This window comes from Dermochelys coriacea, chromosome 6 (genome assembly GCF_009764565.3).
Source record: "Dermochelys coriacea isolate rDerCor1 chromosome 6, rDerCor1.pri.v4, whole genome shotgun sequence".
NCBI lineage: Eukaryota > Metazoa > Chordata > Testudines > Dermochelyidae > Dermochelys > Dermochelys coriacea.
Window position 1 is genome coordinate 14967173 of NC_050073.1, and position 21352 is coordinate 14988524.

A 21352-nucleotide genomic window follows, 5' to 3' on the forward strand; every position below is an offset into this window, starting at 1 on the left:
GAAACTTAGAACACATCCTAAGTTTATGCCCAAAAACATTGTCCTCGTTCCACCTCAACCAACTAATTCACTTACCTACATTTCATCCGAAACCACACATTAACACTCAAGAAGCGGTCCTGCACACATTGGATGTGCCCTGGACCTTAGCATTTTATCTGGACAGAGTGAAGGCCTTCTGAAAATCACCTTGACTTTTTGTGTCAACAACAGAATGATCGAAGGGCTCTGCCATATCTACACAAAGATTATCTAAATGGATATCCAGCTGTATCCATATGTGTTATTCACTGCACAACACTGAAGCCTCTGTGGACATCAGAACACCCTCAACAAGAGCTTTATCTACCTCCATGGCATTCCTACACAATGTGCCCATTCTAGACATCTGCAGGGCCATCACCTGGGCCTCTTAACACACATTCACAAACCACTACACAATTACTCTCGGTTCAAGGTCAGACACAAGATTAGGCCTCACTCTACTAGCCTCAGCAACAAACTCAACTCCGAAGTCCCTTCCACCCTCATGAAGGCACTGCTCTACATTCATCTGAACTGGAGCACCCCAGGGACAGCACTCGAAGAAGAAGAGAAGGTTACTCATCTTGTGCAGTAACTGAAGGTCTTCTTTGAGAGCTTGCTCATGTCGATTCCATTCTAGGTGTGCATGCCCCTTGAGTGCCCAAGTAGGTGTTAAGTGCAGTTAGAAGTTAGAGTCCCATTGGGGACTTCACCCCAGGTGGGGCATGCTCTGGTCTCCAGGGGTTAAGCCCTGCTTGGACTGCAACAGGCCTATGCCTGTTAGTGAACCCCACAGCTTTTGCCTCAAGTGCTTGGCAGAATCACATGTGAAGGACAAGTGTTGTATCTGTAAAAACCCAGGACCCAGAAAGAGTGCAATATCCATTTGAGGGGTCTCCTCATGGAGGCTGCCCTCCAACCGGCTTCTGAGCCGACCCAGCCGAACTCTACCCCTAGTATCTCCACCTTGGTGCGTAGCACACCCCCAGCACTGTAGACTGGTGACATAGGTGTAGCGAGGTTGAGATTCACCACGCAGCACCTCCTGCTGGTCGTCTCGGGAATTAGCTCTCCAGCATACGGAGCGCCTCCTACTGGCCAGTGTCTCACCTGTCACTGGCCCCATGTCCCTCCTGGACCCCAAAGCCCTTTACCTTGGGGTGCTGTCCCAGCAGTACCCCACGATCTGGGTCTCCCCTCCCAGAGGAACCCCCAATCCTCTATTCCCACCTTGCCTCAGTGGCTACTGCCAGTCATAATCTAGCCCCTGCTCACTAGGGCAGATTGCAGTCTGTAAACCACTCATCATTGGCAATAACGTAGGATCTGCTGTCTTTGCCTATTCCCAGGTTGTATCTCTGCAGCCCCAGTACCTTTGTAGGCCTTCACCAAGGCCTGCAGCCTGGGGGTTTACCAGGCTGGAGCTCCCCAGCTCCTCTTGTCCTTTTCCCCAGCACTTCTCTGCTTTGGTACCTTGCTCCCAGGCAGCTAGCCCGTCACCTCCAGGGCTGGAGGGAGACTTCTTCAGCTCCTGGCCCCCAGGCCTCTTATCAGGGCCAGCTCGGCCCTGATTGAGCTGGCCACAGCTGTGGCTACTTCCCCGATCAGCCTAGCTTTTCCCAGCTGCAGCCCTCTCCAGAGCAGGTTTTAACCCCTCTTCTCCAGGAGTGAGGCAGCCGCCCCACTACAATGGGCATCAGTCCATACTTTCGCAGAGCACTATACGATCACTAGAGACTTTGCCTCTGATGTCATCTTTGGCTCCACAGTACTGTCATCTTAAGTGACCCAACTCTGAAGTCCCAGCCCTCCAAAAGGGATATTGCTCAGGAGTCATCTACTGTGGAGCACCTGAAGGGACACTACTCAAAAAAGAAGTAGTTACTCACCTTGTGTAGTAACGATGGTTCTTCGAGATGTGCCCCCCCCATGGGTGTTCTACAACCCATCCTCCTCCCCTCTACTTTGGAGTTCTCGTTATGACTGTGGTAGAGAAGGAACTGAGAATGGGTAGTCTGCACATACTGGCTAGCCTCCTGGCACAGAATGAGGAGAGACCATGCATATGTGGGCCCAATCTCCGATCAGCAGTGCAGGGACACAGACAACCTATAGTGGAGCATCCCTAAGGAGACGCATCTCTAAGAACCACTGTTGTTGCACAAGATGAGTAACTTCTTTTCCTCCAGCCTTACCCAAATTTCAGCTCAAAAAGTGTACACTAACTGCCAGCAACAGTATGCATATGTTCAGCAATTATTAAACTAATAAAATATGTATATGAAGTTCTAGTAAGATATAATCTTCAAACTAAAATGGTTATTTAAACTGCAGCCTGCAAAAGCAACTAATTGCCTCAAAAGTACTATCTAAACCTTTATGAAGAGCCAAATGACTCTAAAAATAATCAAGCTTCTCTTTCAAAACAACTCTTTTCCCAGCAGATGTGCACTATATGAAAAGCATAGGAACAATAAAGCAGATAGCTACGGGACTTATTCCCCTTAGCAGGAGTAGCAGCTGGAGTGCTATTAATCTCTCATCTAACACATTTGACACTTACTGATAGAAAATTTCATATTTTAAAACATCATCTTCAGTGCCAATAAGTCTGTGATTAATATACAAACATCTATATACTGTGAATTTAAGTCTTTCCCTTGGTAGCTTTCTGAGAATGTATCTTGGGCACATTTGTTCTCTCTTCCTGCTTCTGCAGGGGCTCTTTCTACTTCTGGTTTAAGAGTTGATATTTCAAAGTGCTCTCAAAACCATATGCATACTCAAATTTTACTTTAGAAGTTGTCAAGGAAAATAGCATTAATTAAATAGAGGGAAGATTCAGAATTAAGATAATATGATCATGCTGCATGTTTCCTAAACAATGGTACTGAGTGTAGAAACCAAGTAGCTGTGATCATCCTTGTCGACATAATGGGTGATTGAGTGTAACGCCGACAGACCCTGGTTGTTGGTGGGCAGGATTGAACTTGGGGCCTCTGGAGCTTAGTACATGAGCCTCTACAGCAGGGTGGGCAAACTATGGCTCACAGGACCCTCCTGCCCGGCCCCTGAGTCCCTGGCCCGGGAGACTAGCCCCCGGCCCCTCTCCCACTGTCCCTCCTCCCCCGCAGCCTCAGCTCACTGCACCGCTGGCGCAATGCTCCGGGCGGCGCAGCGGGGCTGCAAACTCCTGGGGCAGCGCAGCTGCAGAACCCGGCCTGACCCGGAGCTTTGTGCTGTGCGGTAAGGGGGCAGGGAGCAGGGTGGGTTGGATAGAGGGCAGGGGAGTTCAGGGGGTTTGGGGGGGTGGATAGGGGTTGGGGTGTCAGAGGGCGGGGAACAGGGGGGTTGAATGGGAGCAGGGGTCCTGGGGGGCAGTCAGGAAGGAGAGGGGGGGTTGGATTGGGCAGCCAGGGGCAATCAGGGACAGGAGTTCCGGGGGCAGTCAGGGACAGAGGGAAGGGGTGGTTGGATGGGGCAGGAGTCCCGGGGGGGCCGTCAGGGAACAGGGGGGGTTGGATGGGGCAGGAGACCCGGAGTGGGGGGCTGTCGGGGTGAGAAGCAGGGGGGGCAGATAGGGGGCAGGGGCGAGGTCGCGCCCCCCTCCCCTAACCAGCCCTCCATACAATTTTCGAAACCTGATGCGGCCCTCAGGCCAAAAAGTTTGCCTGCCCCTGTTCTACAGCATGAGCTAAAAGCCACCTGGCTGTTAGCTAAGGCTGTAGAGCAGACTCATTTTATCTCTTTCGCTAAGCGGTCTCAGTGCCACTGGATGGGACAGAACACCACACCCAGAAGATGTGTGGGTTACGTGAGCATCAGGAAAAACTGGCATAGAGAGACCTATTCAAAGGATTGTCATTAGGCTGACATTGACTAATGTAGTGCCAGGATACTGTTGTCAGTCAAAACAGTAACATATTCATCATGAAAATAAACATAGAAAACAAATTTTAGTCTACATAAAGGAAGGGATCATGCTTGTCAAATTCACCTCTGTAGTTCCTTGAGATCCACAATTTTAGCTGGTGGATGTTCCTGGCAACAGAAGGCTTACAAGAAAATTCTGCAGAGTTAGGATTGCGCGATGTGGGAATAACCTGACTAGGTCCTGATTCTATCACTATGCTTAAATTACCACCAGGTTTAACCAGGAGTGGGGGAAAGCTAGGTTCAGGGTGTTTTCCTTCATTTTAGTATTTCTAAAATTCCTCATGTAAAATAAACAGTTGGTGGAAAACCCAGTCAAATTAAGACCCACTCTTTTTAAAAAAAAAATGTTTAAGGATTTCTGAAATTTAAAAATTAGTTTTAACACTCATGTAGCAATTTGATTGAGTCAATGTGATGGTGATCATGAAACTGCCTCAAAGCATCAGCTCTTTTTCATGTGCAGTCATATTTTTGAGTAATGATAATCGAACAATGACTTTTTGCACTTTGGAAATTAATTTATGAAGTCTTTGAAAGTCATTCGGCTGTGTTCAGAAATGTCCACCCACTCCTCATGTGCAAATTTATGTTAAAAATAAATACCTATGACATAAACAAACAGATCTGTACTTAATGAGAGAGCAACAAATAAGTTCTAACTGCTTTTATATTTTTGTCTAGAGACCCTAAGTCTCATTTTTGCTGTACATCTTCACAGGATTTTTTTTGCATTGCTATCCCCTAATGGTTATGATGTCTTGGCTTTAACTCTAATGCTGGTAATTTTGTCTCCCACTCTACACAGATTTCAGATAAAAAGCACACAATAGCTTTTGTTCACTTTAGTAGAGAAAATAAAATAGTAGTAAAATAATACTAAAATTGCTGTCAGACTTTCATCACCTAAATTTTCTTTTAGCTTGCTGGAGTCTTTTTTTCTCAGTTTTTCTGAATTCTAATAATAAAGAGGGTTATGATTAATTTGCGGATAGAGTAACCTTTTTCCAAATGCACCCTACTCAATAAATGAACAAGCTGCTTACAGTAATTAAAGTAATGTCATCCTGTGCTCAAATTGCTTGTGCTAATACAGCTAATTGACAACAGCAAGCATTAACTGTGATTAGTCATATGCATCTAATGTCATCACCAGTGCCTCTAATTTTCTACATAGAGGGAATTTCACATCTGTTTAAAATCATTTGTCTGCTGTCTTCATTGGTGTTCTTTCTTATAATATTCTATAAAAGATTCTTCTAATCATCTACTGTACATAAAAGTTGGTCTTTTTCAAACATGTGAAGTGCTAGATGTTAGGGAATAGCATACCACCTACGTTATTCTTAAATATCTGCATTTATATTTAATTAATAAATTTGAGTTTCCATTATATTGCAGTCATCAAAATCTCTTTACGCCAGTTCCCTGTTCTACAGGATGTAGATTGTTTACAATGGAACAGTCCACTGATGGAATTAATCAACAGGAGGTATTTCATGGAAAAACAGATGGGCCAAAAGTTCAGTTTTGTAGGAATTTGATAGGTATTTCATTTTGAAATCCAGAAAGAAATACTTCTCAGGGGGACATATGTTCCAAGATTTTACATGATACCCATTGTTAGTAAACTTTTTTTTTCTGTAAGTGGTACAATATTTATTTTAGAGTAGAAGCAAATGTCAGAAAAAAGCAGGCGGCTGCCAAATGTCATTATAAGGGAGCATTGCGCAACTTTAAACGAGCATATTCTCTAATTGATCAGCAATGTAACAACGAAGCAACGTTAACTGGGACGACTTTAAGTGAGGAGTTACTGTACTCCAGTTGAGGCCTAATCAGCGTGGAGTAGAGCGGAGGAACTGCTTCTCACGTCTTGCTTACAACACTCCTCCTAATATATCCCAGAATGATGTTTGCCCCCCCCCCTTTTTTTTTTTTTTTTTTTTTTTTTTTTTGCAACAGTGCTACGCTGTTGACTCACATTTAGCTTGTAGTCCAGTATGACCCCCAGAACCCTTTCCACAGTACTCCTTCCTAGGCAGACATTTCCCATTTTGTATGTGTGCAACTGATTGTTCCTTCCTAAGTGAAGTACTTTGCATTTTCCTTATTGAATTTCATCCTATTTACTTCAGACCATTTCTTCAGTTTATTCAGATCATTTTGGATTTTAATCCTACCATCGAAAGCATTTGCAACCCCTCCCAGCTTGGTATCATCCACAAACTTTATAAGTGTACTCTCTATGCCATTATCTAAATCACTGATGAAGATATTGAACAGAACTGGACCCAGAACTGATCCCTGTGGGATCCACTCAATATGCCCTTCCAGCATGACTGAACCACTAACTACTCTCTGGGAACAGTTTTCCAACCAGTTATGCACCCACCTTATAGTAGCTCCATCTAGGCTTTGCATTTCCCTAGTTTGTTTATGATTTAAAACATCTAACTTGTCTAAATAATTTTTAACTTGTTCTTTCCCTATATTAGCCTCTGATCCTACCTCATTTAAACTGGCATTCACTATTTTAGATGTCTAATCGCCACCAACATAAATAAGAGGCCATTCCAAAAGATAGAGGTTTGAATACCAGTGTGAACATTTTTAATTGAATTTGTAGCAAAGAAGGTAGTCAATGGAGATTTTTATATAATGGGGGTCATATAGAAAATTGAAAACTCTAAAAATATCAAGCAAACCAGGTGTTTATTTGTAACTTTGATAGAGGAGGCCTTTACAATAAGGTAGCCTAGAAAGAAACTGGCCATGAATGAGTGATTTGGATATATTAGAACCTTTTTTCTCTTTCAGTTTTATTAATCTTGGGTGTTATGTATAACAATAATAGGTAAAACATTTTCAGACATGTACATTTTAAGTTGATATTTAAAAAACCATAGGTTGTTTTTGGCAGGAAATACTGTGAGGAAGCAGGCACAATGCTTTTGACCCATGGTGGTTCTCTAAGCGGCTCTTCACTTTCCCATTCACAGGATCCACCAACAGTGCAGTTTGGAGCAGTGAAAACATCTAGAAAGCAGTGCTTTTTGGAGCACTCTTGTGTCTGCTCCTTGAGTCCCCAAACACTACGGGTATGTATATATTGCAATTAGGCACCCGTGGCTGGCCCACGCCAGCTGATTCAGGCTCACAGAGCTTTGATTGTGGGACTAATTGCAGTGTAGATGTTCTGGCTAGGGTTGCCTGTTTTGGTTGAATGTATTCCTGGAGGTTTCATCAGGACATAATCTTTAATCCTGGAAACTCCAGAACAATTCTGGAGCGTTGGCACTCTAGTTGCAGCACAAGCTCTGGGACTCTCCCACCTTGGTCCTAGAGTCTGGGCTCCAGCTACGGTGACCAGATGTCCCGATTTTATAGGGACAGTCCCGATTTTTGGGTCTTTTTCTTATATAACCTTCTATAACCTTCCACCCCTTGTCCCAATTTTTCACATTTGCTGTCTGGTCACCCTCGCTCTAGCCCCAGCCTGGACATCTACACCACAATTAAACAGCCATGCAGCTCTAGCCCCATGAGCCCAAGTCAGCTAGTGTTGGCCAGCTGTGGGGTTTTTAATTACACTATAGACAGACCCTCAGAGACCAAGGTTATAAAAGGGGATGGAGTATACCAAATGCCTCCATTCCTTCCAGCTACAGTTGTATGTGGACAAAGAACCTTATTCAAGTTGCTTGACACTGGTTTTTCTGAATGATTGTTCCCGGTGCCTTAGTGTTTCATAATTTCTTTACTTTTTAATTAGTTTTAGTTCATTTTTAATTTAATTTTTCAGCTAGTTACAATTCTGGAGCTTTTTGGGCTCCCCTCATTCTGATGCCAGTTCATGGATCCGCTGCAGAATCCTAAGAAATCAGGATTCTAATGCTGTTTCTCCTTCCCCACAGTGTGTCTTGCTTTGGGCATTCATACTAAGCATCTGACTTACCTTGCAGAAGAGCACTTGCCAAAAATCAGGTCTATATTCATAGGTTACAAGGTGAGAAGGGACCAGTGTGATCACTGTATAACACAGGCCATACATCTTTTCCAAAATAATTCCTAAAGCATGTCTTTTAGAAAAACATCTAATCTTGATTTAAAAATTGTCAGTGATGGAGAATCCACCATGACCCTTCGTAAATTGTTCCATCGATTAATTACTTTCACTGTCAGTAATTTACATCTTTTTTTCTGTCTGAATTTGTCTAGCTTCAAATTCCATCCATTTAATTGTTTTATACCTTTATCTCCTATATCTAAGAGCCCATTATTAAATATTTTTCCCTATCTATATATGTATAGAGGCTGTAATCAAGTCATCCTTAACCTTTCCTTTGTTAAATAGATTGAGCTCTTTGAATCTATCACTATAAGGCATTTTTTCTAATCTTTTAATCATTCTCATGGCTCATCTCTGAATCCTCTCCAGTTTTTCAACATCATTCTTGAATTGTGGGCATCATAGCACAGTTGTGGGCATCTGGGCACAATATTTCAGCAGTGGTGGCACAGGTGCCAAATACATAGATAAAATAACCTCTCTATTCCTACTCAATATTCCCCTATTTATGCAGCCCAGAATTGCATTAGCTCTTTTAGCCACAGCATCACATTGGATCTCATGTTCAGGTGATTATCCACCATGAGCCCTAAATCTTTTTCAGAGTCACTACTTCCCAGGATAAAGTCCCTCACCATGTAAGAATGGCCTACATTCTTTGTTCCTGGGTGTATATATTACATTTAACTATATTAAAATACACATTGTTTGCTTGTGCCCAGTTTCCCAAGTGGTCTAGATTGCTCATAATCAGTAACTAGTCCTCTTTATTATCTACCACTCCCCCAATTATTGTATCATCTGCAAACTTTATCAGTGATGATTTTATGTTTTCTTCCAGGTCATTGATAAAAATATTAAATAGCGTAGGATCAAGAACCTATCCCTGTGGAACCCCATTGTAAACACACCCACTTGATGATGATTCGCCATTTACAGTTACATTTCGAGACCTATCAGTTAGCCAGTTTTTAAGTCATTTAATGTGTGCCATGTTACTTTTATGTCATTGTCATTTTTAATCAAAAAGTCATGTGCTACTAAGTCAAATATCTTGCAAAAGTCTAAGTATATTATATCAACACTATTATCTTCATCAACGAAACCTGTAATCTCATAAAAAAGATAGTTTGACAGGATCTATTTTCCATAAACCCATGCTGATTTATTTGTATTAATTACATCACCCTCTTTTAATTCTTTATTAATAAAGTCCCGTATCAGCCACTCCATTATGTTGCCCAAGGATTATGTCAGGCTGACAGACCAATGATAATCTGGGTCATCCTGTTCACCCTTTTCAAAAATTAACACAACATTAGCTTTCTTCCAGCCTTCTAGAACTTCAGTGCTCCAAGACTTATTGAAAATCTTCATTAAGGTCCAATGAGCTCCTGAGCCAGCTCTTTTAAAACTCTTCGATGCAAGTTATCTGGACCAGCTGATTTAAATATGTCTAACTTTTAGTAACTTCTGATTAACGTCCTCCTGAGATACTAGCGGAATGAAAAAAGTGTTATCACAACATGATGAGACTATATCATCTGTTTTTCACCAAATTCTGAATATCCTTCAGGTTTGAGACAACAAATATTTATTGAACACTTCTGCCTTTTCTGCATTATTATTGACAATTCTACCATTTCCACTTAGTAATGGACCAATATCATTGTCAGGATTCTTTTTGTTCCTAATATATTTTTAAAAGGCCATATTGTCCTTGACTCTGCTGACTATTGAGTTCTCCTTTTGTCCCTTTTCTTCACGGATTAGTTTTCTACAATTCGTGACTTCTGGTATATGTTCATTATCAACTTCACCTTTCTTGCACTTGTTAGCTTTTTTTTAAACAGCTGTCTTCACTTCTCCACTAAACCTGGTCAATTTTTTAACCAGCAGTCTTCTTCCTCAGTTGTGGAATTGTGGCTTTTGGGAATCTAGTAAGGTGTTCTTAAATTATTCCTAAATATCATTCAAATTTTTCCGATTACATTCTTCCTCCCACATGATTTGACTCATAATTGTTTTCAGCTTTGTGAAATTTACTGTATTAAAGCACCAAGTATATATATTACTGGTCTGGACTTTATTCTGCCTGAATATGATAAATGTGACCAAGTCATGATCACTTGTACCTAACCTACCTTTAATTTTTAGTTCTGTGACTATACCTCTCTATCTGTTAGAAGGAGGACTACAAGAATTCCCCTATGTTGGCTACAATACTTTTTGAGTTAGGAAATTGTCATCTACAATGTTTAGAAATTCCACAGATATTTTAGTACTGGCAGTTTACTTTAGCTATCTATAAACAACCAGATGAATCCTTCTGGCTCTCCTAGAAGGCAAATAGAACAACAAACCAAATGCCTCCTGACAATGTTCCCTCTAATTTTTTACATCCATGTGCGGAATAAATTTTATGTGCATCAATATGGAGGTGATTTGTGGTGGGGGTAGGGCTGAGGGGTTTGGAATGTGAAAGGGGGGCTCAGGGCTGGGGTAGAGGGTTAGGTTGGGGGGGTGAAGGCTCTGGCTGGGGGTGTGTGCTTTGGGGTGGGGCCAGGGATGAGGGACTTGAGGTGCAGGCAGAGTATCAAAGACATTTGGCTAGAGAACTCTCACACGAGGCAATGTAGTTCTCAGAGCATATTTGATGCTACTAGCATCCAGAGTAGTATCCTCAGCGCTCGCTCTCTCTCTCTCTCTCTCTCAGGCACCACTCCTGGCTGAGATCTTTTGACCTCCCCTCTGAAATCTGTTTAAGGAGAAATTCAAGGACACTAGCTCAACAACCGGGTCTTTGTATATTTCACAGTTTCCCAGAAGGAGCTACAGTGTTTCAACCTTCAGGTTTGAGACAACAATACTCAACCCACTTACCCTAACAGTCACAAATGAACAGAAGAGAAAGGCTTTTAGGCCATAATCCACACGCAGACCACTTGAAGCCACAGATTTGTTGGAATGTTCAGGAGTCCACATCCAATTGTACCTACTGTGTACCCTTCCCTTAAGGTCGGAGATGACTTAGCAAATATTGGAGATACATGGATCAGAATAACATCTGATCTGTGGTTCTTAGAGATAATTTCTCTAGACTATGTACCATTTAATTTTCTTCATGCTCTCTGCTCAATTCATCTGCCTCCTTCCCTTTTCAGGGACCTTTCTCATGAGAATCTGTTAAGAGTTGAAGTTCAATCACTCCTTCAGGTGGGGGGCAACAGAAAAAGCTTCTGTGGAATTTCAGGGAAAATGTTGCTAGATATTTCCTCATTTCTCACCCACCTCCAAAATAGAGGGTTTTGTCCAGTTCTGAATCTCAAGAAATTCAGCTCATTCATCAGAAAATTCAATTTCTGCATGATCACCACTCTACCATCTGTGGTGCCTTACCTTTCCTTTCATGGCTGGTTTGGGGCACTTGAGCTAAGGGATACTTATTTTCATATTGGTATCAGATGTTCCTACAGAAAGTATTTGCAATTAATGATTGGACAAGATCACTACCAATACAAAGTTCTCCCATTAGGCTTTTCCATGGCACCGTGGGTACGCAAAATGCCACTCTGAAGAAGCAGCTCATCTAAGGAGGCAGGGCATCCATGTCTATCTGTACTTACACAATCACCTGAAAAGAGCATTGTTAATGGCAACTCTCTCAGAGGCCATGGAAGTAACATGTAGGCTGTTCCAAAGCTGGGGACTGAGCAACTGAGAAAAGTTGCACTCCACCTCCACCCAAAATATAACTTATTTGGGTAGTTCTAGAATCTATTTAAGGAAAGGTTTTCCTAATAAAAGATACTTGTCTCAGCAAGTTCTATTCTTCCTCAGTCTGATGGGACTCACACCATCAACAACCTATGTAACCCCAATTTACAATGTTAAGAATTAGACCACTTCAACTTTGGTTGGCAAGCCATTACAAACTCAATGTGGACAGCATACACATGAGATTCTACTGCCTAAAGAGATACTCATTCCTTTTACTGGTGAGCAAAAAGAAGAAAATGTCATTCAAACCATCCAGCTCTATCTGCTATGTTAACCTCAGACACTTCCAGCCTTGGCTGGGGAGCACGATGCCAGGGATTTATAGCCATTGGAACTTCCGGGAACAGAAGCTTCATGTAAATTTTTTGGAACTGAGACTAGTGAGATGGGCCGTTGAGGTTTTTCTTCTCCTAAAATACTGAGTAGAGCAGGTGCTGACAGCAATGTTTTATTTGAACAAACAGAGGATATCCACTCAAGCCAATTATACAAAAAAGCCATGAAACTCTCGGAATGTTGCAAACCTCACAAAATCTATCCCATAGCTATTCGCCTAGAGAAAAAAAAGACATATTACCAGACCCACTGAACAGGAATCAGTCAGACCAATATGAGTAGTCTCTGAAATGCATTAGTAGACTGGATTTTCTTTCCATAAGGTAATCCTAAGCTAGACATGTTTGCCATGAAGCACATCACCAAATGCCAAAGGTATTTCTCAAGGGCAGGGATGGACAGTACACCCATATCAAATGCATTTCTTCTTGAATGGGTAAAAAAAGACTTCTTTATGCTTTTCCCCCCAGTTCATCTAAATTCCAGAATCCTAAAAAAGATTCAACAGGCCCAAATCATAAGTAATAGTAATAGCATACAGATGAGCCTAGAAACAATGATCCTCAGACCTACTTCAAATGTCAAAGGGAACTTATGTGACTGTCCTGATCACTCAGAACTCCTCATGCCAAAAAAGGTCACATCCAGCACCCAGGCTCACATTTGTTCCATCTCACAGCCTGGCCCTTCAGACCGTCTTCAGTAGAGTTGGACTGATCAAAAGGTGTGCAGAAATACTCCTGAACTCCAGGAGACAATCCACATATTCCTGTTATTCACGTAAAAGGAGAAGGTTCTCCTCGTTAGCAGATGACAATATTACGCCATCCACAACTGAGTATATATTATATCTAAAATCTCAAGGCTTCTCTATCTCTTCAGTCGGAGTACAGCTGGCAACAATTTCTGCCCATCATACTCCAGTAGAGCAAAAGACTATTTAGCCACTCTGTGGTTAAAAGGATTTTGAAGGATCACATCAATACTTGACCTTCCATCAGTGAACAGATTCCTATTTGAGATTGTATTCTGGTACTCACCCAATTAATAGGGACTCCTTTCAAGCCCATGAGAAAATATTCCATATGTTCTCTGGAATCACTGTTTAATTATTCCTCATTTCACCTTTCTAGGAGAGGGTACTTCTTGCTAAACTTCTATGAGTGGGAATGTGCAGAGGCAACTTGAAGAAGTAATGGAGATTATTCACCAATAACTGGAGTTCTTCGAGATGGACTTTGCATATCCACACTCCCTGGCCCACTTTCTCTTCTTCCTTAGAAGCCTAGTACATTAACTGATTTTGTGGAGGTAGTGGAAGGATTTTGTGGAGGTTGGTGCTCTCCACCCATAGTTATACCTTCACTTTCTGAGCACTTGGAGCCTTGTGGGAGGGGAGCTGAGTGCTCCAATGGGCATTGCCTTTAAAGAATGCTTCTGCAAATTGCAGTGTTAAAAAGCTGATCTGCATTCTAATAACTCCAGAGGAACATAAAAATTTAAGCAGACCTTCCAGGTCATATTTTTCTGGATTTATGGACCAATGTAGGTGTTGGTCATATTGACTTATGTTTGGATTTCACTATTGGTGAAAGGCTATAATTAATATTTAATTTCTGGCCCATCTCTCTTCCTTTTGTTTCATTGTATTTCACTTTTTTCATTTTGAGCTATGTATCTTTTTGTGTCTTTTTTTTTTATTATGTAACAGCTTTATGGTTCCAGTCCCTATTATGGAGTTGATAAAGATGTATATGAACAGAAATATCCTACACGGGTACCATATACTGACTACCTGGTCAGTGGAGCAATAATAGGAGAGTTGAACTGCCTAACTAAGCAAGAAATGGAATACACTGTTACCTGTGAAACTGCTGTTCAGGTCAGTGAATATGACTTTAAGCTTTATCTGTATCAGAATGTTCTTCATTCTAATAAATCAGACATTTTTACATTGCTATTTATAATAAAATGATTTACACCAAAATAGCCCATAGCTCCCATTGACTTCCAACTTGGAAAATTTTGGCCCTAACTTTAAGAATTAAAGGCCAAAATGTTCAAACCTGGTTGCTTAAAATTAGTCTCTTAAACAAAAGTGGCCCAATTTTCAGAAGCGCTGAGCCAGTGGTGTTGAAAAGGGATCTCTTTCAGACTTGTTAATGTACACAGGAGAGGTCATCTCTCCTCCTATGGACTTTGGGGTGGGTGTAGAATTAGGCAATCTCATAGTGTCTAGCCAAGTAATTCCACATAATGGAATTTCTTTTTTTCTCTCTTTTCTTACAAAACAACCTAGGAAATTAAATTTAATATATTAAAAGGTCAAAATTAAACCATTAAGCATTCAGCATTTTGTACATACAACCTTAACTCTGCTTTATTTCTCAAATAATGCAACTTTTTACAACTTTAGATACATACATGTAGCATCTTGCAGTACTGTGAACCAAACTGCATATGGCAGAATAGTTGATATGATCATTTAAGTTATGTGTATAATTATTAAACCATTCTTAAATCACTGTACAGATTAAGTATACAACATGAAGTGATAGTGAAAATTGCTGGCATGGATAGGTCAAAGTTAGGGGAAAGTTTCAGAAAGGGCCCTGTGAAATCTTGTCCACAGAATGGTTTCTATGGAGGATACCATAATTTCCATCATGGACATTAAGGCTTTATCTGGGGTCTTTTGGCATTGCTGATTTTGTGTTCCTTCCTGTCTGAGGTAATCTACAGTCATTAACACAGTTCGTGAATACCCCCAAATGGACACCAGGTCAAAGAGTATTGACTTATACTGGAAGTGGTATCCTTTATAGGTGAAATGAACCCATTTCCTATGTGCAGATACTAGTGGTATATTCAAAGTATGCCTTCTTGAGATGGATTAATGATATGAAGTGTACTTTTGAGATAACTGCTAGGATAGACTACATTGTTATGTTTCAGAGTAGCAGCCATGTTAGTCTGTATCCACAAAAAGAAAAGGAGGACTTGTGGCACCTTAGAGATTCACACATTTATTTGAGCATAAGCTTTCATGAGCTACTTCATCCAATGAAGTGAACTGTAGCTCATGAAAGCTTATTCTCAAATAAATATGTGAGTCTCTAAGGTGCCACAAGTTCTCCTTTTCTTTTTATATTATGATTTCCCAATTCCTATATTGTCTACTGAATGAGTGAAATAAAACAGCACGGTGATATATACTAGCAGTGCCCCCAGACTGTACCATTTTCTGATTGGAAGGGTTATTTCAGATAAAGAGGCAATTTTGGTTGTGATTGCTCAAGTGAAAGAGATAACACCTGCTGAAGCCCATAAAGTCTCTGAGGTAGCCTCATTGTTCTTTATAAGAAAGGAGTATGCCTTCCTGTATGTTGGTCATTTAGCAATAAGTCTTCCTCTATCAGGCTGACTATAGCCTTGGCAAATTATCAGCCATGGAAAGGGAGTCAAGGTCTCATTTGATGAATGTTGTAGAATTCCTTAGCCAGCCCTTCTAGCCACTAAAGTACAATTGTTCTAGGCACTATACAAACACGAACTGGTAGCTAATACTTTAAATTTTGCAAAGACATTCAGTTTAAGCTTAACATTAAAAGGTCTTTGAAACCTAAGCAACTGAAAACATTTATAACCTCATCTATAGCTAACAGCAATAAAAATGGTGTGGTGTCACTTTTTTGCTGAAATTTCTCATCATCATCCATCAAAGTAAACCAGGAACTGTCTTAGAGTTCTTATCTGAAAAGGTTCCTCTCTGTTATTATTATGCATCTGTAAGGCATCCATTGCTGTAATGCCCTATATAATAATGAAAAGCATGATTTTCGTTCAAATGGATTGCATTAACATATTATACATGATTGTATTAACTTAAAATTATGTAAATTATTATTCATTAGTTTTATAGCACTACTAGTATTCTAGTGCTCTAAAGACAGGTACAGATCACTGGGAAATTGCCTTAAAAAGTGCATAGTGTGAATAATTAGTTTGACTAATTAAAAATATAATTTCATTTAAAAAGAGATGTGCTGTTGTAGAAATTAATTTTAATATGGTTTTATTTCAGACGTGTTTTATTTCTATGGACGACTTGTTCGAAGCTTTTGATAAGTTTTTGGAATGCCCATCCTTGGAATATAAAATATGGTTAAAACTTGCTCTTGATATCACTATCAAAACTTTCAAGGAAAACCTTGCTTACCAGGTAAATAATCTACTGTCTGGCTTTGGACTCTGTGAATCTGAAAATCCTCTTGTTCATTCATGTTCTTTGTGGGCCATGGGGAGAACAGGTTTGCCTGCATTGTCCTCAATATGCTCATAATGATTGCCTGTCTGCACTAAGGTAATGAATATATTAAAATCTTGTTCTTCAGTGCTTCAGCTATTGCCTACAGGGGTCAGGAAGAAATTATATTGCAGAGCAGGGAGTCGGGGTGGGCAGGCTATTTTCCACCTTCTTCTGAAACATCAGAGATTGGCTACAGCTGGAGATGGAAGACCAGATAAGGGTGGACCTGTACTATGAGGTGATATAGAGAATCCTTTTTCTAGATGCCTGGCTGGTGTGTCTCCTTCAGAGTCATATTGATTGCTAGATTTGGGGCTGCAGCAGAATTTCCCTTAGTCAGATTGGCTGAGAGCTTGAGGCAGGGAGTTACCGTTACTCTAGAGCATGTGATTTGGTTCACCTGCTGGGAATAGCTGGGTTCATCCTGCCTAATCAATTCCCTGCCATTGCAGAAGCCTCTGGCATTGGTGACAGCTTGGTGTCTCTGTTGTTCTCTGCCTGCGGACACAATTTAATCTCCAGAGGACTGAAATATTCTTGTCTAACTAGAAGCCTTTGGGCATACTATGGGGGCTCCGAGTGAAAATTACTAGCCTCTATTATGTTATTACAGAAGGTCAGATGAGATGATCTAATGGTTCCTTCTGGCATTAAACTCTTTAAAATTATGATTTCCTACTCTTCTGTACTGTTTGTAGAATGAATGGAATAAGCCTGCTCTGTAGTATATTATCCTCTCCTCTATCTGGCCAGAAGGTTGGGGTTTTTTTGGGTGAGTGCGCATGCCTGCACAGAGGCCTCAGTGGGTTAAAAAGCCAGTAGATCTTCCCTTCAAAAAAGACACCACCAGATAGATTTGAAAGGGGAGTTACCAAGGGAGGCTATTTCCTGGCTTTTCTATAAGAAGGTGATTGGACTAAGAGGAGGATTGGACTAGGTAGGGATGGAGAACAATGAAGGTTGGGGGGGGGAATTGCCCTAAATTTGGATAGTTCAGGTAGCAATGTGAACTTCTGGATATATTTATCCAGCCATGTTGGGACTATTTTTGCTATGCTGGGATTAGTAAACTATCTGCTTGTATTTAAAAAAAAAAAAAAAAAGAGTGCATGGACAGGCTAGCTTTCTCTGTATGCTGCTATGTGCGTTTTTGTGATAACCCTGGTCCCACTGCATCTGGTAAAGTTAGCACTGATGCCCATATGGAAATTAGGAGACTAAATACCTTTTGAGGTTCTGTACCTGATTGCCTGCAGCAAGACTGATTAGAATCAAAATTTTTAGCTCTAGGTAAAAGTTATGTGCTCCTTCCAGATCGACTTTGCAAGTTTCAGATGTGGAGTAAAAGAAAAAAGTAAAACTTTCAAACTGAAACGCAGGAAAATTGTGTCACTGTTGCCAGCTCTTCCTTACGTTGTTTCACTGACACACAAACCGATCAGATAAGATTCCTTTCTCAAAATATATATCTACATAGGTAAAATACATTACATATTTTTTGTTTTATGGAATATAATTTATTTTGGACAAATCAATGTTTCAAAAATGTACAAGGCTTTGTGTTATGTTCTTATTTATGGAAAAAATAATACATCTTGCGTGGCTTCTAATTGCAGGATTGGTCATACAAGATGTGTACAAAGTTGCCTAATGTTTATGTGATGGATGTACCAACCCACAGCAAATGGGATATTTATGATGGAACCATGGATGATGTTATCCTTGTACATGGAAGTGTACAAGATTGTCAACAACTGCAACCTTATTTTGCACCCTGTATTTTACCTAAAACTTGCCATCAGGTAAGAAGAATTATTGTTTTAAAAAGTCTACAGTATGGAAAAAAAACATTTGCTTATTGAAGGATGATAACACCCTCAGAAATCTCTCTCCTGTACAAAATAATCAGAGCACCAAAAACAACAGAAGTGTTACAAGATGCTTTCAGATTCTTAGAAAATGATGAGAGAGATGCTCCTTCTTTCAAGTAGAGACCATAATGTAAAGCATAGATATTTAATCAGGATCTTCGCTATGGCAATACAAGACATTCAGATGAGCTTTTGTTTGGGTTGGTCTCCAAACAGAGTTTGCACTAACTCTTTTTATATGAGTAATTTCCAAACTAAAATTATTTCAAATTAATCTGGCAAATCAAAACACAAAATTGAGGAAACTAATGCCCATGCCACAATGAAAACACTAATGCAACTTTAACTCTTTAACTTTAATGCTCCTGCTCCACCATACTTACTTAATAATTGCGATGCCATATGTAAAATTCCAAACAAACACACTACGTTTTGTAACTGTTAAGATAGCTGGCAGGTACAACCAACCCAAACATAAAAAACCCCTATGAAATCCGGAGTGATATCAAACACGCTATACAGCTAGTGCAGGTTTTCATTGGTCCCATTCAGTATGCATATATATATTCCACAGCAAATGGTCCACCAAAATGGCATGAACTCTGGCTCTAGAATGTTATCTTACAATTTTAATTTTTATCCCTTATCTAAAGCCACAACCTTGTTTTAAAAACCATTGATTCACACAATTAAGGATTTTCATGATCACATCTCTATTTTTAATGTAGTGTTATTTTTATATTTAATAAGAGTTCTAAGGGATACACTACACTATCAGTGAAGTTATCTTTAATTTTGTCTTTTAATTATGGCTTTCAGCATACTATTTATTCATTAATTAAAGTTTGTCTTTTTGCAAAGCTAGAATTTGAAGAATATCAGAACCACCAAGAGTAAAATATTCCAGTGTGTTTGATCACTGATAATTTCAAACTTGTTGCTGCAAATGAAGAAAATTGTTTGGCTTTTCATATATTACTCTTGCATGACTACAGGGGGCAGTAGTTAAAGTAGTTTTGGTTGGGTGCTTGTTTAAGTGTAATTGATTATGTATGTGAAGATTGTGCTTTTTATAAATTGTTAATCAGCTATTTTGTAGTCTGATATAATTTGTTGTATTTGAGCACAATGTAAGTGTTGCACTGGGATCCCACTGGATTTTTTCTTTTTTGAAGTGCTATGCTACGCAATTATGAATATAAAGATGCATCCATCAAGTTACATTAAAGTTTAATTTAAAAATTCACTTAAATATTTTAAGTTTATAAAACTGTATAATTAATATATATTTTTATAAAAGTATTTTAAACTAAACATATTTACTATTTAAATACTTGCCTTTAAATGCTAATATTTAGATGTCACAAGTATCAACTTTGAAAAATAATTTCTGTTTCTAAAGTGACTACTATATAATTGTTTGTTCTGATTAATTCTTTCCCTATGTTTTTAAAACATTTAACACCAGTGGTTTAGGTTTTCTCCTCATTTGAATATTTATCATTTTTTGTTTTTTAAAATAGATTGTGATATAAAATCTGGTCATGACTACATATAAAATTGCCGCCTTCTTACTTCGAAGATTTTAAAATCTTGTTCCTGTTTCTGGCTTTTTGTCAATTTGTGTGGATCATATTTCTGTGGGATGTGCTCTCAACCTTAACTTCAGTTTGAGGAAGTTTTTTATATGGGATTTTTTTTTTTAAATTGCTGATTGCATGCATAGTAGGACACACTGTAGAACCCAAAATCTTTAGAGGGGGGCATGTGAGCCAAAACACTTTGCAGGGCATTGAAACCCAAGGAACGTTGTGGCACTGAAGAGCTCTGCATAACACTGGATGCTTGGCTCCCCAGCCAGGAAATCTTTCCAAGTTAGCTTCCCACTACTCCCCAGCCTCCCTTTCTTCCCCACACGCCATGCCTTGATTCCTGCTCCTTCTGGACTTTTAATGTCCACAGGACCTATAGGCAGACCTGAGTGAGTCAGCAAGAACTACAACAGCTCCTACAGCCTTTAAAGTCTCCATGGACTAAAAAAAATGGAACTAGGAGGAAGAATTGAGGTATAGAACCTGGAAGAGCTATGAAGTAGGTGGCAGGTGACTCAGGCAAGAAAACTGTACACCCAGGAGGGCTGCAGGATGCAGTGAAACCAAGGAAAATTTGCAGAATTTAGGAGCTCAGCACGCATGCTGAGCTAAGGCCAGGGAAGAAATCCTGAGGAACTTTAGATACCTGTTGGGTTACATGAAATGTACAAGCTTAACTGTTTAGCTCTGGGTTTGAAGCTGCTGGAGCAATCAGTGTTTAAGAGTTAACTATACTTTGATGAGTCTGTTATTTAAAGGTTTAATGGTTATACTATAGTTTATGGTTTAAAATGAGATTGACACAAAGGGTTCTTTCTGGATAGAAGAAGGGGTGAATTTCAGATGGTTTCAAACATGGATTGGGTCACTAGTAAAAATGAATCAGGTAGTCTGAGTCTAGCTCTTTATGCCTCACACATATGGAGGTCAACATATAATTTGACAAAATGCAGTACAATAAGCAGGATGTACTACAGAAAGGATATGGGACAGGTTGCTGCAAGACAGAAGTGAGGTGCATTGAATTGGTTTTGTAAGGAGATTGTAGTGGTGTGGTTTCCTATGCTAAGTTTTGGTTCTGGCAATATTTTAGGTACAAGGCACTGCTGCAGTAACAAAACTGCTCATTGTACGAACTACTATCAGTATGAAGAGTAGTAGAAGATGCAGTAGTGCGTGTCACTATCATTCATCTGCTCGGAGACAGGGTGAGGAAGAATGTGTGTCTCACATTCATGTAATTCTTAAAAAAATGTGTAAAACTGCATGGTATTTAGCACTTAATTATCTATAATAGTTGCAGCGACATTAGGAATTGGAAGTAGAATACTACTGGTGCTATACCAAAACAAGCCATTTTCAAGAGGCATCTAGATGGAAAAACTATTAAAATTAAGTAAGTAACTATAACTCCCTCTTTCCCCACCTGCTTCAG

At 39.9% G+C, this 21352-nt stretch overlaps 1 protein-coding gene across 1 annotated transcript in view; it reads left to right on the forward strand.

The window, feature by feature from the left end:
• Nucleotides 1-21352, forward strand: part of LOC119857693 (sodium/hydrogen exchanger 10-like) — a 328581-nt gene extending 307229 nt beyond the window's left edge. Inside the window, 4 exon segments of the mRNA XM_043517916.1 lie at nt 13857-14027; nt 16230-16367; nt 18071-18256; nt 21011-21352. Coding sequence (XP_043373851.1) covers nt 13857-14027; nt 16230-16367; nt 18071-18256; nt 21011-21211 — 696 coding nt within the window. The 3' untranslated portion in view covers nt 21212-21352.